The sequence below is a fragment of the Platalea leucorodia genome (assembly GCF_965183815.1).
Source record: "Platalea leucorodia genome assembly, chromosome: 5".
Lineage (NCBI taxonomy): Eukaryota > Metazoa > Chordata > Aves > Pelecaniformes > Threskiornithidae > Platalea > Platalea leucorodia.
The window spans coordinates 87,145,737-87,164,536 of record NC_138827.1 but is presented as its reverse complement, the minus strand read 5'-3'; the positions used below and the strand labels follow the sequence as shown (position 1 = coordinate 87,164,536).

Below are 18,800 nucleotides of genomic sequence, written 5' to 3'. Positions count from 1 at the left end.
CTACTCCCCACCTGACTAATGTTCATGTGAGTTTGGATAAGCTTTGGATTATATCTCAAAACTCATTCTAACATGATATACCCATGTATACCTTTTGTCATTGCTAAATCTGGTATGGAGCATTTTGCACCTAACAGGGCAGGGAATACATAAATAGCTTGATATAGATACATATCTATCAAGGGTTGTTTCATCCAGTGATAACTCGGTCTCTTTCTGGCACTTTTATTTTCAATTTTAAAACAAAAACTAGAAAGGCATTTGAAAGAGATACGGAAAAGTTCCATCAGCTGTCTGTGATTTCAGAGAGGAATTCCCCAAGCACTGTGCAACTTCCTACACATCCATCAAGTGCTGTTCATTATAATTATCCTGTTAGAGTGAGGTACCAGCTCTGATGAGAAGTGGTGCCATGGAGAAAGCCTTTTACTCCAATGTTTTTGTCAGATTCCGGTTGGTATTTTATGAAGCAGCCTAGTTCAAAGCAAGCTGGCTGCAACGATCTCCTGGAGTGGCTTTGAAAGACGTGGCTCCTTAAATGCATCCCGGCTTTATATATTGTTAAGGTTTTATTACATGGCTTGAATGACCGGGTTGGGTAATCTACAACGACTAAACAAAACGATGGAGTCGGTTCATCTACAAACTACAGCGATACATGCTGGTACAGATTCTGCTAACTGCTTTGAGTAAATGTGCTGCTCTGCTGGGCAAACAGCATCATTGATTTCAGGGCTGGGTGACTGAGGTAATCAACTAAGTTTGGCATTGAAATGGTGTTGGATTTCACCAGACTTACTGTGTATGTAATGTTTTAATAATTCCTCAAAGTGCCCCGTGGAAACCATGAGACCTAGAACTGTCCAGGAAACCTCACTATTGCTTCATCCCACTATAAATACTGTATTCAAGTGACTTTTTCTTTGAGTTTTCTTATCAATTTTGAAATAATTTCAGAATAATAATTTTTAATTATCTGTGTTATTAAGTGGACTTTTATTATTTAGAGTAGCACAAGGTTGTGTCACTCTGAGTAAAAGAAAGCATAACCAGTAGTGCTACTGCAAGTTATATATTGAATATTTGAAATAAATGCAGGAAATTTGCCTCATGTTTCACCCCAGGTAGTAGATACAAGTAGATGAGTGAGTTTCTACTTTTAAGGTTATGTAGCATTGGTGTAAATAGGCAAAAAAGTACTGTCATTAATGGCTGTATTTTGGCTTATATTTAGAATAAATCTAGTCTGTTTGGTTGGATCCCTGTGCACTGGAGGATGCTTTGTTGTTTCACTTGCAGCTTGCTTTGTTCACACCACTGTAGTCCCATCAGTGCAGAGCCAATGCAGGACATTTGCATCATATCCTGGAGCACAGAAAGGTTGGAGTGAACTTGCTAGTGGTTCAGTGTCAGTTCCTGAAGTCAATATAGATCCAAATGAGTTTGATTGTATTGACATAAAACTAAACTTGAGCTTGAAATGGGAGGTGCTGGGAAACACAAAGCAGATGTGGCCATGTAGAGATGGTCTGTCTGGGCTACCAAATGACCCCTTCTGCACCCAGGCATGGTCTTGGTTTGGGACATTTAGACATGTTTAGATCCTTCTAAGAATTGAGGTTTTGATTTTTGATCCCCTCCTCTCTTCCATTTAGGGTTAAAGTAAAATTTTGAAGTCAGATGTGTTTTCCCAGGATGGACAGATACAGCTCCTAATGAGTTCCAAAGATTTGTGTCATTCAGACACATACCTATTTCAGCCTTGTGGGCCATTAGAAATCCAATGAGCTTATTTGACTATGGATGTTGTGGGATGACTGAAAAAAATGGTCACGTTGATTATGTTTGCTTTCTATTATTTGCAGGGGAACGTGACCTTTTCCTGCTCAGAACCACAAATTGTTCCTATCACCTTTGTGAGCACCAGTCGAAGCTACTTGCTACTACCCGGCACTCCTCAAATTGATGGTTTGTCAGTCAGCTTCCAGTTTCGAACATGGAATAAAGACGGTTTACTTTTGTTCACTGAATTGTCTGAAAATTCGGGACCTCTCTTGGTTTACCTTCATAGTGGGAGATTGACACTACTTATTCAGAAAGAGACAGAGAACCCAGTGGAAATCAGTGAAGGTACTTTAGTTTTGTTTACTCTCATCTATCCCCCTTTAAAATACAAAGGTCTCACCCCACAGGATGAAAGGATAGTGAAATAAGGAAGCACGCAATCTTCTTTTCTCTTTTCAAATTTTTTCTTGCTTTCCAGTGGTAGAACCACTCAGTGCAGCTTGAGGTAGGTCTAAGCATGGAAGGCTGGCATCCTGAGATCTTCAGACTCAATGTACCTGACAATTAGCTCAGCCTCTGTGTTCTTAAACAGTCACGCTAAATTTTCTTCAGTCAGGCCACATGAAGACCTTCTTGTTTCCCATCCTCAGATTGTGCTGAAGTCATCTGGGAGCCAGCTCAGCCACTGCACCATTCCCCAGCACAAGTTAAGGCAGCCTCAGAGCTGATTTTCTTCCTCTGACTGTAGCTGTACGCTTTCCCTTTACAGTATGCTCAGAAGAGAGACTGACTATGGGCTTCCGCTCCTCACATTCCCTCATTGGCCTCCTTAGCCAGTTTGCAAGTTGCTTCGTGCAGCTGGCGGGATGCAAGAGGGTGAAATGGTGTTGCCTCTCTGACCTAAAATTCAGGGGAAATTGCTTGTAAGCATTTACCAGAACAGCTATGCATTGACTTCCAGAGACAACAGGGAAACAATTTCAGACTGTCCAACAGAGGCAGGACCAGAGTGGCCCAGCTGCCTTCCCAGTGTGACCTATATAAGCCATGCTGGCATCCCAAACAGAAATGTTCTTGGCCCAGGGCCTCTGCAAATCCCTTGCTGCTGTGCAGCCATGCTGGGTGGGAGAGTGAGAAATTCATTTTCTGCATAGGTTGAATACCCAGTTTCTAAAGGTGGATGAGTAATAGACTCAGATGGAACTAAATAATAATAATAATAATAATAATAATAATAATAATAATAATAATAATAATAATAATAATAATTTCTAGAAGAGCAGCTGTTTAAAAATATGTAATATTAAAATATTCCCAGTACAGACTAAAAGAGGGCAGATGTGTCTTTTAAAAGAAGGAGAGAGAAAATCTGACAGAGTTGTCAAAGCAGAGCTGTTCCATATACGTGTTTCATTCGCCTTTATGATAGAAAACGAGGCAGCCCTGCATCTATCCTTATTCATGTAGATTGCTACAGCCTTATCTTGCTGCAATTGAATGCTGAAAACTGAGTTTCCAGCCTTTATTGCAGTCCTAATTAAATTGTTGACAAAGCTGAGACAATGTCAATATTTGGTTGGGTGTATTTGTTTTTACGTAGTTCTGAAATTATGAACCTATGCCCAGCCTTTGGTGCTATCCAAAACATTCCTAAACTGCCTACTTACACATGGAAAATATGCAGAAATTGCAAGTGCCATGTTCTGCAGATGTCAGGTACTCACAATAAACTCATGTTTGCTCAAGAATGGACCTATTTTTGCCCCAAATGGGACCTATTTTGTTTTGACATCTTTTCAAATTTCAGCAACATATTTCACTTCAACATGGACTTGTTCTAGTTGAAAAATCATCCATTTTTGCTGGGAAGCCAGCCTCTTATTCTATGGAAATTGTCCATGCGTTAACAGCCATTGCTGTGGAAATTGTCTTATTTTCAAATTCATAATGAAATAGCTTTTCATACACATAACACCCACAATTTTTTTTATTTTGTTTTGAACTGTTCTCACACCTCTTTGTGTCACTAAGTGCTCATTTGTTACTTCTGAAAGCTACATTAAGGAAAAATATTCCATTAGAGAGGGGAGTAAATACTAGTCTGTGCCTGGTCTTGGTGACTCCAGCCTGGTGGTAGCGTATTTTGAGCTGCAATTAGCTTACTTTTGATCCGCACCACTGTATGTGAGCTCAGAAGCTTTCCCACTGATTTTCATGGCTGTCAGAATAGCAGATGTGGAGTTTCTTTGTAGCTGTGTGGTGCTGTTTCAAGAGCCATGAGATGCAACGCTGATTTTCAGAATAAGGAAACAGAGTGGTTATTTCCCACTTTGCACAAGTGTCTAGAAGAGACAGAGGCTACCCAGTACCATAATCTCTCATGTACCTTCATAGGTTCCTGGTCAGAGCAACAATCTCAGCTCTCTCAAGACCCATGTTGAAATCTAATATAGAAAGGCTTCAGTATATCCATCAATAAGACTGTGCGCTAACTTAGTGCTGAAGGGTTTTAAGGAACACAAATCCTACTGGTACTTATTGGAGTTTGTCAGGTTTCATATTGGAGCCTAAGACAGGGTATGACCATCTCACTGAGTCTAATCCTCTGCAATCTCAGGTATGTGTTTAGTACCAGAAGCTCAACAGAGATCATCTCTGTGCGCTCCTGTGAGCTATAAGCGTTTTCCAACAGACTGAAAATAAGACATAAACACTCACAAAATGGTAATAATGTGCTACCAGAAAGACAAATGGCCCTCCTAGCTTGCTGAGTGCCTGCAGTACCAGAAACAAGTTAGATTAAAATGTGAGATGACCTACTTAAATACTCTCAAAATCTTTCTCTTTCTTGGGCCTTTTCTTCTATGCCACTTTGTTTCCAGAGGTAACGAGTTCTTTTCAGCTGCCAGTTCTCCCTGTTTTGGGGTCAGCTGCACATTTGTGGTCATAAGCTGGAAGCAAAAGGAGGTTTGAAGAACAAAGTGGTCTCCTGCACCTCTTTTTTTCACTCTTCGTACTTGCTTCTTGCCAGGCACCAATCTCCATGATGGGCTTTGGCATTCTGTTAACATCAATGCCAGAAGACATCGCATTACCCTGACGCTGGATAACAACGCTGCCACTGCTAGCCATGCAACCACTGCCTCAAGGATTTACTCTGGGAACAGCTACTATTTTGGAGGTAGGTTCTTTCAGACAGATACAGGACAGGTTTTCATGATGCAGATCCTCAGGTGCTCACCACTGATGTCTCCCTAGGTGCACTCTGCAGCTAAGAGCAAACGCTGTAATAACTGATTTTAGACTCCTTATTAAGTTGCAGTGCATACAGCACTGTGGGAAGATCGAAGGGTCTTGGTCAACCTTGACAGAGAGAGAACGAGCAGAACTGCTAACACAGCTGTAAAAGTGGACTACTGGTAGTGGTAGCCAATGGCTACCTGCATCTAGCTGGCAAAACACGCAATAGCTATATAGCTGTATTAGCCACAAGTGTTTTTTTCTAGTTAAAAGGCCTGAGGACTATTAGTATTATTAATATTCCTGTAGATATTACTGTGCTGATCAGGCTCAGTGACTTTAGACTTCAGAACTTAATTGACATATGGCTTAGATCTACAAAGGTATTTAGGTACTGTGCCCTCATGGAAATGAATGTAGGTTTAGCTCAAATTAGAAAATGGAAAGAACAGTCTTGAAAAATACTACCTTCTGCTTTTTGGAGTGGAAGCATTAATTTAGATAAAGGGAGTGTCATCAACTGTCTCTTTATCTAATGTATTTCGGTGTAGTGCTTACCGCAGTGAGGCTCTGATCTTGATGAACCCTCTGGATACAGCACTAAGTGAGGACGCACAGAAGGCTTTGGATCTCAGAGCTGGCTAAATACTGAGGAAGCTCAGATACAAATGGTTTTCTTGCTGTCCACAGGATTTCATCCTTTTACTCTGTGGATTGTCTCAGCAGCAGAATTTAACCCAGAATGATTTTAAAATTTGCACAGCTTTTTTATCGGAGGCAGTTGCTATCCACTGTGGAGTTTAAAGAAGACGGAAAAAACCTACATTTTGATTTTGCTTAGCACATGTGAAAACCACATACTCTGATGTTTCCAGTCACTGCTCTCTTTTTTTTTACTCTTTAAAAAAAAAAAAAAAATTACTGAAAGATTTATAACATAGAAGGTTGTGTAGCACAAGGAATGAAAACACTTGGAATAATGAGCCTCCAAGTTCTTGCATCAGGAAATCCCAGCAGAAATAGATGAACATTCCAATATTCTTCTCTACTTCTTCTCTTTTTCCCACAGGGTGCCCTGACAATTTCACCGATTCCCAATGTTTAAATCCCATTACTGCTTTTCAAGGCTGTATGAGGCTCATCTTTATTGATAACCAGCCCAAGGACCTCATTTTAGTTCAGCAAGGCTCCCTGGGGAATTTTAGTGATTTACACATTGATCTGTGTGGCATCAAAGACAGGTAATTATTGTTTCCTCTTTCTCATATTTGTTCTTTTTTTCATCCTAGTGGTTTATAAATACAGGTTGCATTAAGTGAAAATTCTAATCTGCCAGCATTACGGATATTAGGCATAATAGAGCTACTAATAGAAAATATTACAGCAAAGATAAGAGAACTGGAGGGGAAATGGTTTCAGTTATGTGAGGCTCTCTTCACATTGACTTGTAGGAAATAGAGTATGCAAATTCAATCAAACTACACATTGGTGAAAGGATTAAATTTTATACATAAACAACATTTGATTGCTTTGAAGTTTTAGAGGGGAATGAAAGAGAAGGAAAAATTATTTGATTCATTAGAACATGTCATCCCCTTAATATACTAGCTGTTTTTACTTAAGTAGATCATTTACAGTTTTTCTTGTTAGCCATTATAGTATAGCACGTTTACAATGAAGATATGGTACACCTCATGTGACATACTGCCCATTCGGTAGGACAATATAATGATGACATGTCTGTATCTACCAGAGACACATTTCAGGTTAAATACTGATCTGAATCCCCCTAAGCTGAAACCTGACAGAAAACCCAGATTTTCTCATAAAAAGTAGAGAGGAAATAAGCAACCAATTTTTTTGAAGTATTTAATAATTTCTCCTTTGCTTCCTATGTATTTTTAGTGTCTAAATATTTCTGAATTATTTCTGCAAATGTCTACTTTGAAGTTAGTACGTGGAATAATAGGGTTTGATTTTGTTTTTTTAAAATCTAGCTAAATTCTGAAAAACGGAAATGGAACTGCTGGAAATTTCATGCTCTTCAGATAGTTAAGAGAGCAGTAAGGATATTTTGGAAATGGGTTAGGAACTTAAGCATTTAACATATTTTTTTCAGACATGTTGCTTAGACAGGTGGGGCTGAAGGCCAATGTCCATTATTGTTTACTGTAGGAGGGATCAGCCTGCTGGAGCTGCAATCTTTTGAATAGTGAACAAAAATAGAATGTTTGTTAACTTGTATGGAGAAAAAACTGACTCTGCTGATCAAACCTGTTTCTGTGTTTAACAGTGACTGAGTTCAGGGGGATATGAATTTCACACTTGGTGTGCCTGAAACGGCAGATGGAATTGATAAGATGCAGCTGATTTAACAAAAGGAAGTCAAACGTAAACTTTTCTGAGAACTAAGAGAAACAAAGTATTTTTGCTGTTTTCTTGGAAAAACAGATTCTTTAAGATCGAGTGGACCATTCAAAGGCAACTTGTATATTTGTATATTGAAACAGAAGAGAACTCTTCTGCTACGATGCAGAGGTTCTATGGGGTGTCTACGGTGCCTTCATTGTCACCAAGTCCAGGCTACAATGTAAATTTGTGGTACTACTGCAAGAGTCTTCCTCATCTTCAGTATCCCAAGGACGACAAGCATCAGTCTGTGATCATACCATACAATTATTTAGGGCAAGGATCCAAACGTAAGAATGGTGGTGCTTTATATAATCATTGCCTTGAATATAGCACATGCGTAAACAAAAGTTATACATGATCTAGTGAAGATTAAAGCGCTCTCTACCAATGTGGTTTTGTGGACAGCCTTAAATTTACGTGTCTCTCTCATATGATCTAGGTAGATCTATAGCATATATGTTCCATAGTAGTTATGATCATATAGTAGATGTGATCTTCCTAGATCGTATAGTAGATATGATCACAAAACCAAGGTAGATTTAAAAAAAGGAAAAAAAAAGGATTTGATTTATAATTGCAAAAGTGATTCTCTTATGGCTGGATTTGGTGTATCAGTGGAAGTGCCCTGAAGGGGAAGAGAGAAGCCTGTGGTGTGGGAAAGTGTTGGGCTTAAGTTCAGAAATTCCCCTCATCATGGAAGGGTGCAAGCCTCACTGGCACCATGGAGATTGCAGCTTTCTCATTCAGTGAAATACCCGGCACTCTCTCCCTGTCTGGCAACTCCAATAACCATGCTGAAGCTGTTTTGCAGGGAAGAAGGAAGGCCTTTTTTTTTTTTTTTTTTTCCCCAAATCATATTGCACATTTTACAGATCTGGGACACAATCTTGAGAGAGGTTAAATTTACAGAATTGATTTCAGGAAGACACAAAAGTTGTTCAAAGATTCACAGAATGAAGTACTGCTAGTGCAGTATTGAAGTCAAGAGTGGTCATAGCAGCAAGGGAGAGTTGGAAAGAGGGGTGAAAGAAAGTCAAAGAAAATAAATAAAGAAAATGCAGACAGGAGGCAAATCCTTTGTGTTATTTTGCCAACACAATTGATCTTAAGCCAGTGGATGAGCTGAGGAAAGGCTGGACAAGAAAGTATTTGTGGACTGTGTTCCTCCTAACCATTTTTGAAAACTTTAGGTTCTGCAAGCCTATATTATGGCATAATTGGTTACAACAAACCATAGATGGAAAGTTTGGGAGAACAGGAGATTTGAATTCAAATCTAAAGACTATATTGCTGTTTAGTCTGCATGGTGTACCCTTGAGTATGTTTTCAAATCTTGTTCAAATTGATTCATTGCACAAAATGACTGACACTTCCAGTCACTGTAATTCAGCTAGTCACTGCAATTCAACTAGTGCTCTGTATTGCAGCAGCTCTGGACTATAGGAAAGTCAAGGTCTGGCTCCAGGGATGCAATATCCAGCTGCTCATTCTCTCTAGATAAGGAGTGTTAAAACTCTGTAAAAGCATCTCCTCTGAGAAATGTGATCTCCCCTTTCTTAATTATAAGATTTATTGCTGTGTGCACTGTAAAGCACGTGTGTTTGTAATTTTAATGCATGTGGGAATTGCGTAGCTTAATTAACATGTAAATGGGACATTTGTCTTAGTTATCTAAGCAAAAAACCTCTTTTGAGGAATATGCCTCTGTTTAGAAAGCAGTTTATTCGTTACAGGCTTGTAGGCCAAGCTCATTCAGACCTGGGCTCTGAAAACAGTGGTTAGGCAGCTCACTGCAACTTGTGCCTGCCCTTAAAAAGAGAATTAATGACTTTGATTTGAAAGATGATAAACTGGGACTACTATTGATGCTGGCAGTATGTTTTTGAGAGAGAATCTAGTTATGTAAGCATATTATACACCCCACCCCCACCCCCCCACACACACCAGGATTCCCTGTATAAAGTGATGAGCCTCCATTAATTTAAATGGAGCCATCTGAGGAACTAAGCCTTAATATCTCATCATCTCTGATCTCTAGTATTTGAACTATATGTGTGCTCAAATGAACTTGGCATGAATGCTTGCTATCTCCCTGTATTTGTTATTTCCCTCCTTCAGTAACTATTTCTCAGGAAATAAATGCCCTGTTACTAGCTGCGCTATCAGAGAGTACACACAAGAAGTGGGGATGTCCATAGAAACATAGAGAGTTTTGCTTTCTTTCTGTTTGGTGACTGGAGAGACAGTACCAAGTGAAGATACTTTTGCAGACACAAGTGAACTTGACCCTGTTGCTGATCCTGCTTTGAGCAGGGGGCTTTTACTAGAGACCTCCAGAGGCTCCTTGCAGCCTCAGCGAGCCTGTGAATGAGGCTGCCCAGTAGCTGGTCTGGTCCTGACTCAGTGGGCAGTTCGGGATCTGTATCTGCAAGAGCTGGGATTAGCAGATAACGCACAGAAAAGTCATGTCTTCTGTACTTTCAGTAGGACGTTAAGACATTGTACAATCTGGAGTTCAATACAGCAATATGGACTGTCCCGATGATGGAAGAAGGCTACTTAGCACCATCTCCTGTTAAGAGACTGTTTCTAGCCCTCAGCTGCAGTGCCAGCATCACTAATGTTCCCACTGCTGCATTTCAAGTTGTCTCTGATTTGCTATCCCCTTGTACGGTACCTACACGTTGTCCTTTGGTGACGCATCCTGTGCAAGGAGAGGCATCCCCAATCTATTCATATCAGAGCTGTGTCTGCTCCACAAGCCCTGCAGAGCAGTGCCGTATTCCCTCTTCATCTCCTTCAAGAAAAAGCTGTTCCTGCAAACTGTTCCCAATGCCTTGTGGAACAGGAAAGTAGAATCTGTAGGGGGAAACAATTTTTCCTGTAGCAATGCGTTTGTAGGACTCTTGGCATTATCCCCACTGCCTTCCTGCTGTTAATCCAGCTGGTTTTTTTTTTTCTTTTCTTTTGTTCATAGTATGTATGTTTGCTGTGGTTGTCCAAATACACAGATTGCTCAGTCTTTTCTGAGGATGTTGCAAAGTGTGGTGCTTACACTGCTCCTCTTATGACGTGTTAGAGGTCATAGCGGCCTGCAATGCATTTATCCCCATTCCAATGAGAGGTAAAGAAAAAATGAGATGATATTCTGCTAAGCCATAGAGGTGGATTTAATTTTATCCCTCTTTGTTGTTGCTTTTTCAGGATTTCTGCTTGGTTAGGAGTGCAGGTACACATGAGGAGTTGTTTGCTTTGCACTGAATTAATAAGTCAGAAAATACAGTTTCTTACAGCATGCTGGCATTTCCCCTCTATGGCATAGTACAGAGAAGGAAGTAACAAGGCAGCGATTTCTGGAAGTGAAGGTGCCATGAAGTCTTTGAATGCAGAAACTTTTTGTTGGGGAGGGAAAGAGATGTCTTTGAGTATCTCTGCAGTCTTGTGCAGCAGTACACGTACTATGTTGACCATCTCTGACCAAAAGCCACCTGGCATAGGCCCAAACAAATAAATGCAGGCTCTCTTTGAATTAATTTTCAGTTCAGAGTGATATAGACTAAGGTTGTAGTTACAGGGACTGTACAGCACTCACTCCTGGTGTTTTGCACTGTACATGTTTTTGGGAAGGGAGGCATCTTCTGGCAGTGACATATTAAACCTAAAAGCTTCCAGGGGAAAGCCTGAGCAGTAAGAAAGTCTAATGAGAATAGAATAATGCTTTCTGTCTTTGGCCCTTAATCTGTAAGGGGGATGTCCGTGTCAAGGGATGGGGAGGTGGCAAGCAGCATAAAAAATTCATTTGCTCCTCATAAGATGCTGTAAGTCAGAATGGATTCACACCCTTCTGTTGAGCTCCACTAACTCTCTAGCTTTAAGTGTATGGCCAGGCTCCCCATCCTTCACCTGCAGGTATATGTTAGGGGCTTTACAGATACAAGCTGGAAAGATTTTCCTAAGTACTTCTGGTTTAGAGAAAAAGGGGAGAAGAAGCAACACTTTCTACTCATTTGTCACTTCCCTGATTTGCTTTTTGCTTCTAAAAATGCATCATTCATTTTTTCAACTGCAAGATGAAGCTCTGTGATTGCAGAATTTATTGCCCTGTTTTTTCTTGGGATTTCTTCTTTGCAGATTCCATGACGTCTAGAATGATGGTTCAGCTCAGGCCGTGTATTTTTTTTTTTTTTATGAATGGTAGCTTGATTCCCTTCTCCTTGGCCCTCTATTTTCATGAGATCCTGTGACTTCTTGCATTTGAGGTGTATGTCCCTCTTTCAGATGTGGGCAAAATGAGGGTGAGAAGTTTGCAAGCTGTTAGGAGGAGGCAGGGACTGAGGCACTGGATAACTATGGGAACATCTTCCCCTTAGTAAATCAAGCTATTAACTGTATGTTGATCCCCTTACACCCTCTCTTTCAATTGCTAAAAGATGAAATGCAAATCCAGTTGGATGTATTCACTGACCTCAGCCTTGGCCTGACCAGCCCTTTCCAAGAAGTACATCCTCTCTGGGCCACTCAGAGGTGGTGCTGTGTGCAGCTCTGACTATAAGAGTCTGTCATTCAGGCCTCATGGCTGTTTCTAAAACTGACACTCTGTTCTTTTGTGTGCCACAAACTGTTCTCTACGAGGAGAGATTAAATAGGCTAGGACTCTTCAGCCTGGAGAAGAGAGAGCTAGGCAGGGTTGTGTGATGAGGAGCAGCATGAAGGAGGTGAATAATAAACAGAATTTGCTGTTTCTCACAAATTCACAGCATCAAATTGGATGTTGTTAGATGCTGTAGAGGTCAAATATAAAGGAAAAAGCCAGTAAGGCGTACATGAATCCATAAGCCACAGATTGCTAGAAGCTGGCAAAGTGTTCAGTGGGATGCTCTTAAACTTATTTCATCAGCATCTTTGCTGTGACACTGTCAGAGTAAGGAAATTGGAGGAGAGGCACTGTTTATCTGAAGTGAAGTCTGGAGGGAGGTGATAGTCTTAGGACTAGGAAGCCCAAGTTCCTTACTTGGATGTTTTAAAAACATCTTTTTTTATTGTGAGCAGCTCTTTGTACTTCCATTGTTCAAACCCAAAATATATTTTGTCATCGCCGTGCTAATCTCAAAATACATTGGAATCTGACTGTGAATTTTGCTAGGTACTAATTCTTTCTGCACTGTGTTTTTTCTTCCTACGTGGCAGTGGAATAGTGGGGGTGTGGGTCTGTCTGTGTGTGGGCAAACAATGGAAGGCATTGCCTGGGGGAAATTAGGCAGCCTCTCATTTAAAAATAAATGAAATGGGTAGGAAAACAAATATGCAGATGCTGAGAACTTGGCTACACTGTTGAGAAGCTCTGGGATTTCCCGTTCAAGCAATTGGCTGAAATGCCAGATTTTGGGACTAGAAATACTAGCTTCAGTCCTGAAGCTGAGTTGGTTGTTTGCTGTAGTTGGCATCCTGTTCAGGGAATAGATGCAGGAATGTGGGCTCAAGAGATATTGCAGCTCAAGAGTTGCCATGGATATTAGGAAAATGTGCCAGAAAATCATTAAACCTCAGTCCAGAAACACTGTGGATTTCCAGCCCTTCATCATACAGGACAGATGCTCCCTTTGGGCTGAGCAAGGCTGTCTGCTCTTACAGCAGATGGACCCCTTGGAATACAGCAGCAAGGGCTGCGGTGTTGCCTGCAGCCTGAAGGCATGGGTTGATTAATCTCATCCACTTCTTGCGTGCATTGGGACAAACTGCTTTGCAGCGTTAGTCACAGAGAAGAAAATTCCATTTCCAGGAGTTCTTGCACTCCATGTGTACACAAAGGAGTGTATCTGGTGTGGTTTCCCCCACCAGCTCTTCCAAACTCTGTAAAGAGAAGTGCTTAGGAGGCATTGCAGTTGGGCTAGCTTGCGCCAAACAGCTGTTGTAAGGGGAAAACTGGCCTTGTTTTCCTCTGACTTGACACTGCTCATGGAAACAGCCTCCTTTGCCCCTCAAGATGGTCCTAGACAAATGGTTGCTTCCACCAGGCTTTTGAGGCACATCCTTAGATGTGTCACATCCTTAATGATGATGTTGGTTACATTAATGTTTTTGAACTCCTCAACCCCCATCAGAAAGGATGTGGTATTTAAGTTGCCGAGTGACAGAGAATTGGAGCCTGAAATTTCGTATGATTCTACTATTCCTGCTAGGGCTGAAATAGCTTGAAACTGTTGACTTTTTGGTAGTAAAGTTTACCTGAACAGAGGCTAAGGCAGATGCAGAAGCACGGTCTTGTACGCCCATTGTTATATTGTCATAAGTTTTATACGCTATTTGTGCTTGTGTATGAGACTAGGTAGTCTTGGGATTAAGAAGGCCATTTATGTGTTGAACCTGTCATTATTCATAAATGAACTATGAGGGTAGTCAGAGCCTGCTTCCCTTTAGGCTCAGATTCGCATGAATGCATAGATAAATGCATGCATTGCTCTCCCTGTCTACAACTGCTAGAGTACTTGAATCTGCTGCAGTTTGTGTGGATTTTGCGCTGATGAAGCTTTGACTGGGTTGTCCTATTTTTACTTCGCTGGCACCCTGCCCTTGCTATAGCAAATACTGACAGTACTTGTCAAGGACAACACTGGGAATTTCAGTTCCCTTAAGTGACCTGGGGGAGGGGGGAAGGAAAAAAAAAAAGAAAAGATTCATGTTGAATCCACCTTGGCAGATGGACAGATGGTGCATCTGGCGGGACATCCTGGGAATTCCAGAGATCTGCAATGAGGAACACAAACCTGACCTCAGATATTTTCTTATGAATCTTGGCAGTGTTTCATCTCTGTAGTATCAGCAAGCAGACACAAGCATACACTGATATTGCCATCCTTATTAAACCAAGATTCATCTGCATATTCCAGTTCTCCTAGCAAATACAAATGGAGAGAGCAGAATGTGGTATACATAATAATCACTGCGATGGGATTGGCGTTAACAGCTTACCTCATTAGGGAGAAGCATACTGAGTTGATTCATGAGTTTGCTTCCCTGTACTACTCGAGTTATGGAGCACAAATAGCATCCTTAGTCCCTGTCCTTATCACTACCCATGTTTTATCTGTGAAAATTCTTCATAACATTTTCTAAATAAATTAACTTAAAGTGTTCTTTTTTCTTGCTAAATAGAGCTGACCTTTTAAATCCTGCTTTATATCTACTTCCTTTGTAGATTCCATTAGATTTTACTATCAATTTTTACTTGTAAGAAATAATTTTTGACTTTTTCCTCCTTTTAGTACTGAACTTAACATTACTTCATGTGTTGTACTGTCAAAATGGGCCTTTGGGAAATTAATTACTATTGCAGGTGAAGGGTGTTAGGATAAATCCGATGAAAGCACAATCTCTTTTTGCATTTCCCAAATCTCCTCTAAGATTTAATGTATGCCCTGCAGCAGAAGCCAAACTTTATATGATTTTTGCCCCCCCCCGAAGTCGGCCATGCAAATGAGAAAATATCCTGGCTAATTATGCCCAGTGAGTTTTAATTTTATTTATTACAGTCCCAGGCTGGGATTGAAAAAGTAAACACGTAATATTGCATTCACCCCCACGTAAATACCTGCAGTGCATTGCAGAAGGAATTAAAAAAAAAAAAAAAAAAAAAAGACAATTTGGCATCTATTCTTTTCATTCTCTCTAGTATTGCTGTTTTCCGTATATAATGTCTTTTCTGCAGAAATGACAATTATTTTATATTTGTCGTGATTTAACCCCAGACAGCAACTGAGGACCAGACAGCCGCTCGCTAACTCCCCCCACCGGTGGGATGGGGAAGAGAATCGGAAGAGTAAAAGGGAGAAAACTCATGGGTTGAGATAAGAACAGTTTAATAATTAAAATAAAATAAAGTAGTAGTAGTACTAGTAATAATAATAATAAGAGAATATACAAAGCAAGTGATGCACAATGCAATCATTCACCACCTGCTGACCGATGCCCTGCCAGTCCCTGAGCAGGGCCCCCCAGCCAGCTTTCCCCCAGTTTATATACTGAGCATGACATCATATGGTATGGAATAGCCCTTTGGCCAGTTTGGGTCAGCTGTCCTGGCTGTGCCCCCTCCCAGCTTCTTGTGCATCTCCAGCCTTCTCAGTTGGTAGAGCATGGGAAGATAAGAAGTCCTTCACTAGTGTAAGCACTACTTAGCAACCACTAAACCATCAGTGTGTTATCAACATTATTCTCATCCTAAATCCAAAACACAGCACTATACCAACTACTAGGAAGAAAATTAACTCTATCCTAGCTGAAACTAGGACAATGTTCAAGATTATTTTCTCTTTGTGAAAAGTCCTCTTAAATTTTCTGTTCTTGGTTTTATAGCAATGAGTTGGACATTTTTAGATCACACTTCTTGAATTTGGATGGTGATCAAAACTGGGACCAGTTGAAGACATGAGAAGGGATGTCATCTGTCCTCTTTTAAAATATTTCTGATTTTGGATAAATCCTAAAGTAGATTTGAATATTGCCTGCCTATATCTCTGTCATCAGCAAAAAAAAACCATTTAAACTGCACACCTTCAGATGCTGTGTCATGGTTTAATCCCAGCCAGCAACTAAGCACCACACAGCCGCTCGCTCACTCCCCCCCAGGTGGGATGGGGGAGAGAATCAGAAGAGTAAAAGTGAGAAAACTCATGGATTGAGATAAAGACAGTTTAATAGGTAAAGCAAAAGCCGCACGTGCAAGCAAAGCAGAGCAAAGCAAGGCATTCGCTACTCATCGGCAGGCAGGTGTTCAGCCATCTCCAGGAAAGCAGGGCTCCATCGCACTTAACAGTTACTTGGGAAGACAAATGCCATCACTACGAACGTCCCCCCCCTTCCTCCTTCTTCCCCCAGTTTATATACTGAGCATGATGTCATATGGTATGGAATAACTCTTTGGCCAGTCTGGGTCAGCTGTCCTAGCTATGCTCCCTCCCAGCTTCTTATGCACCTGGCAGAGCACAAGAAGCTGAAAAGTCCTTGACTAGTGTAAATTCTACTCAGCAAGAACCAAAACTTGGTGTTAACTCAGCGTGATATCAACATTATTCTCATCCTAAATCCAAAACACAGTGCTATACTAGCTACTAGGAAGAAAATTAACTCTGTCCCAGCTGAAACTAGGACATACTGGAATACCTGAATCGTTTTCTGGAAGTGTTCCATTAAATGCTACTTACAGGAAGGTCTGTCCTGACTAGTTGTAAGGATCTGATAGTCCAGGTTATAGTTCCTCTGATCTTTCGTGTCACCTTAAAAAGATCACTTCAGTCCTGTGAGTGATTATTTTCCCCCATACCTTTTGTTTCTCCTGCCTGTTTCAAACGTAGGCTCCAGTGGACATGTTTACAAACAGTACAGGGCACACTGAAGCTTCAGGTGTCCTTTCAGTTTCTATTTTAAAGAAAGAAATTGTGGACAGGTTTTCAAAGTTTCCCTTTCTCATGCTTGTATTCGTACTTTGTAAAACACTGTCAATTTGCTTTGTGTTTATGCAGCAAAAATTACAATATTGTTAGAAATGCCTCTTTCCTTTTCATCAAATTATTGGTAAAGAATTTATCTTTTTCCTCTTTCTCTGTACTAAAAAAAAAGCAAAACACTGGAAATAATGTGGAAATGGAAGGGGGAAAATATCCTAAATCCAAACTATGTTACATGGCGGGGAAGGAAAAGGTTAAAAAGGTATCTTAATGACTTAATCCTTTGTAAAGATCAATATACAGTGGGAAAAATAGCATTAGAAATAGAGGAATACATGATATTCTGTGAGAGTGAAGAACCCCTTGGGTCCTTCCCAAAAGTATGCACATACATCACAAATTAGACATGCTAACTAATGTAATTAAACCATTGCAGACAGCTCATTTTTGGAGCGTGAGTTCTGGAAAACCCCTCAATACCACCCAAGTTATAGGGTGGAAGGGCAGGGTGCAGAGTAACTAAGCAAGGTTTAAAAAATCCAAACCCACAAACACCCAAAACCTGGCTATCGGAATGAAAATCCCCGCTGTTCTGAAGACCATCCCCATGTCTTTTCATATCTTTTCTAATGTTTGAATTTAGCTAGATAATGCAAGTAATGACAGAACTTCTTCCTCTGACAGCTTAAGAGGTGACTGATAATGAAGTGTAATAAAACCATGTAGAAGAATTCCTTGCTCTTGGGCTGATATATGAGGTTTGTACCGTCAGGTGAGCTTGGTCTGAGGTAGTTATAAAACAAGAATATGTTTGTACAAAGCAAAGTCTCTGTAAAAATAGGCAATCATACTGGAGGATACTACCTCTGAAGAGGGGGGAGTCTTTCTATCCTTTGTCTCGCTTTAATCTGCATAAAAGTGAGTGTTCAGATTATGTGGACAATGCCAGGAGTCAGTTTTGCCTGTCCTACCTTAATTTTAAGGCTTTTTTGTTTTCCCTGAATTTGTTTCATATACACAAGACTAGAAAATAATGATTCAGGCCCATGAAGGGTGCACTAGTCTGTAGAAATACTGTGTTTCAGAACAAAATAAAGACAGGTTTTTCAGATTCATCTGCTGCACTCACATCACTGCATCTGACTTGGAGAGAAATCATGTTTTAATATAGTCTTGTTCTTTTCCAGATATGTTTATTTATTTATTTATTTTCACATGCAGCATGAAAATGGTGCTGAATTCAAATCTCATTTGCCTGATGCCATCGCAGAATAAATAAGAGCCGTGCTGATCTGGTCCTTTAAAATGTGTTTAGTAAATGCTGTAAAGGGTAACTACAGAACTGGTTTCAGCAGGGTGAACTCCTTGTTATAACTGCAATGACTTACATGTGTGGAAAGATGCTGGAGTTGGAGATAGTTAGCTTTTGTCTTTGGTACAGAGTTGAGGGACTTCCCACTCGTGCTGGAGAGGGGGTTTGCCCTGAATGAGACCCCTGTGGAGAAAGAAGTTCTGGAATTCATGGAATTGAGTTTCTGGGGGTACCTGAATAGAGTTCCCCCACTGCTGTTCCTTTAGAGTCAAAATTCATGGGAAGCGCAACCCCATGGTAAATTAAAGGCCAACTACGGGGATGCATGTAGGATATAATACCTTGTCCTTGTTTGTTTGTTTGATTTTTGCAGATGGCTTTTCTGCTTTTGCTTTGTAAAATGATGAATTCTAAATGGAACAGCTGTCTGTACAGGATGGTTTATTTGTTTCCCTTTTTTCATTTTCAAATTTATTTATATAAAATCCTTTCTGCTGATGCCAAGCCAAACTGTCAGCGCATTTACCTCTATTAAAAATGTAGGTGTTCTAACAACAAAGCAATCAAACCTTAAAAAAATGCCTTTTATCTAAGGCATAGATAACAGG

General features: G+C 40.4%; 1 protein-coding gene across 1 annotated transcript in view; it reads left to right on the top strand.

Moving 5' to 3' along the window:
* Positions 1-18,800, top strand: part of CNTNAP5 (contactin associated protein family member 5) — a gene marked incomplete at both ends in the record, with an annotated part of 289,753 nt that overhangs the window by 153,787 nt on the left and 117,166 nt on the right. Inside the window, 3 exons of the mRNA XM_082312477.1 lie at positions 1,866-2,130; positions 4,817-4,966; positions 6,095-6,266. Coding sequence (XP_082168603.1) covers positions 1,866-2,130; positions 4,817-4,966; positions 6,095-6,266 — 587 coding nt within the window. The remainder of the gene's footprint in view (positions 1-1,865; positions 2,131-4,816; positions 4,967-6,094; positions 6,267-18,800) is intronic.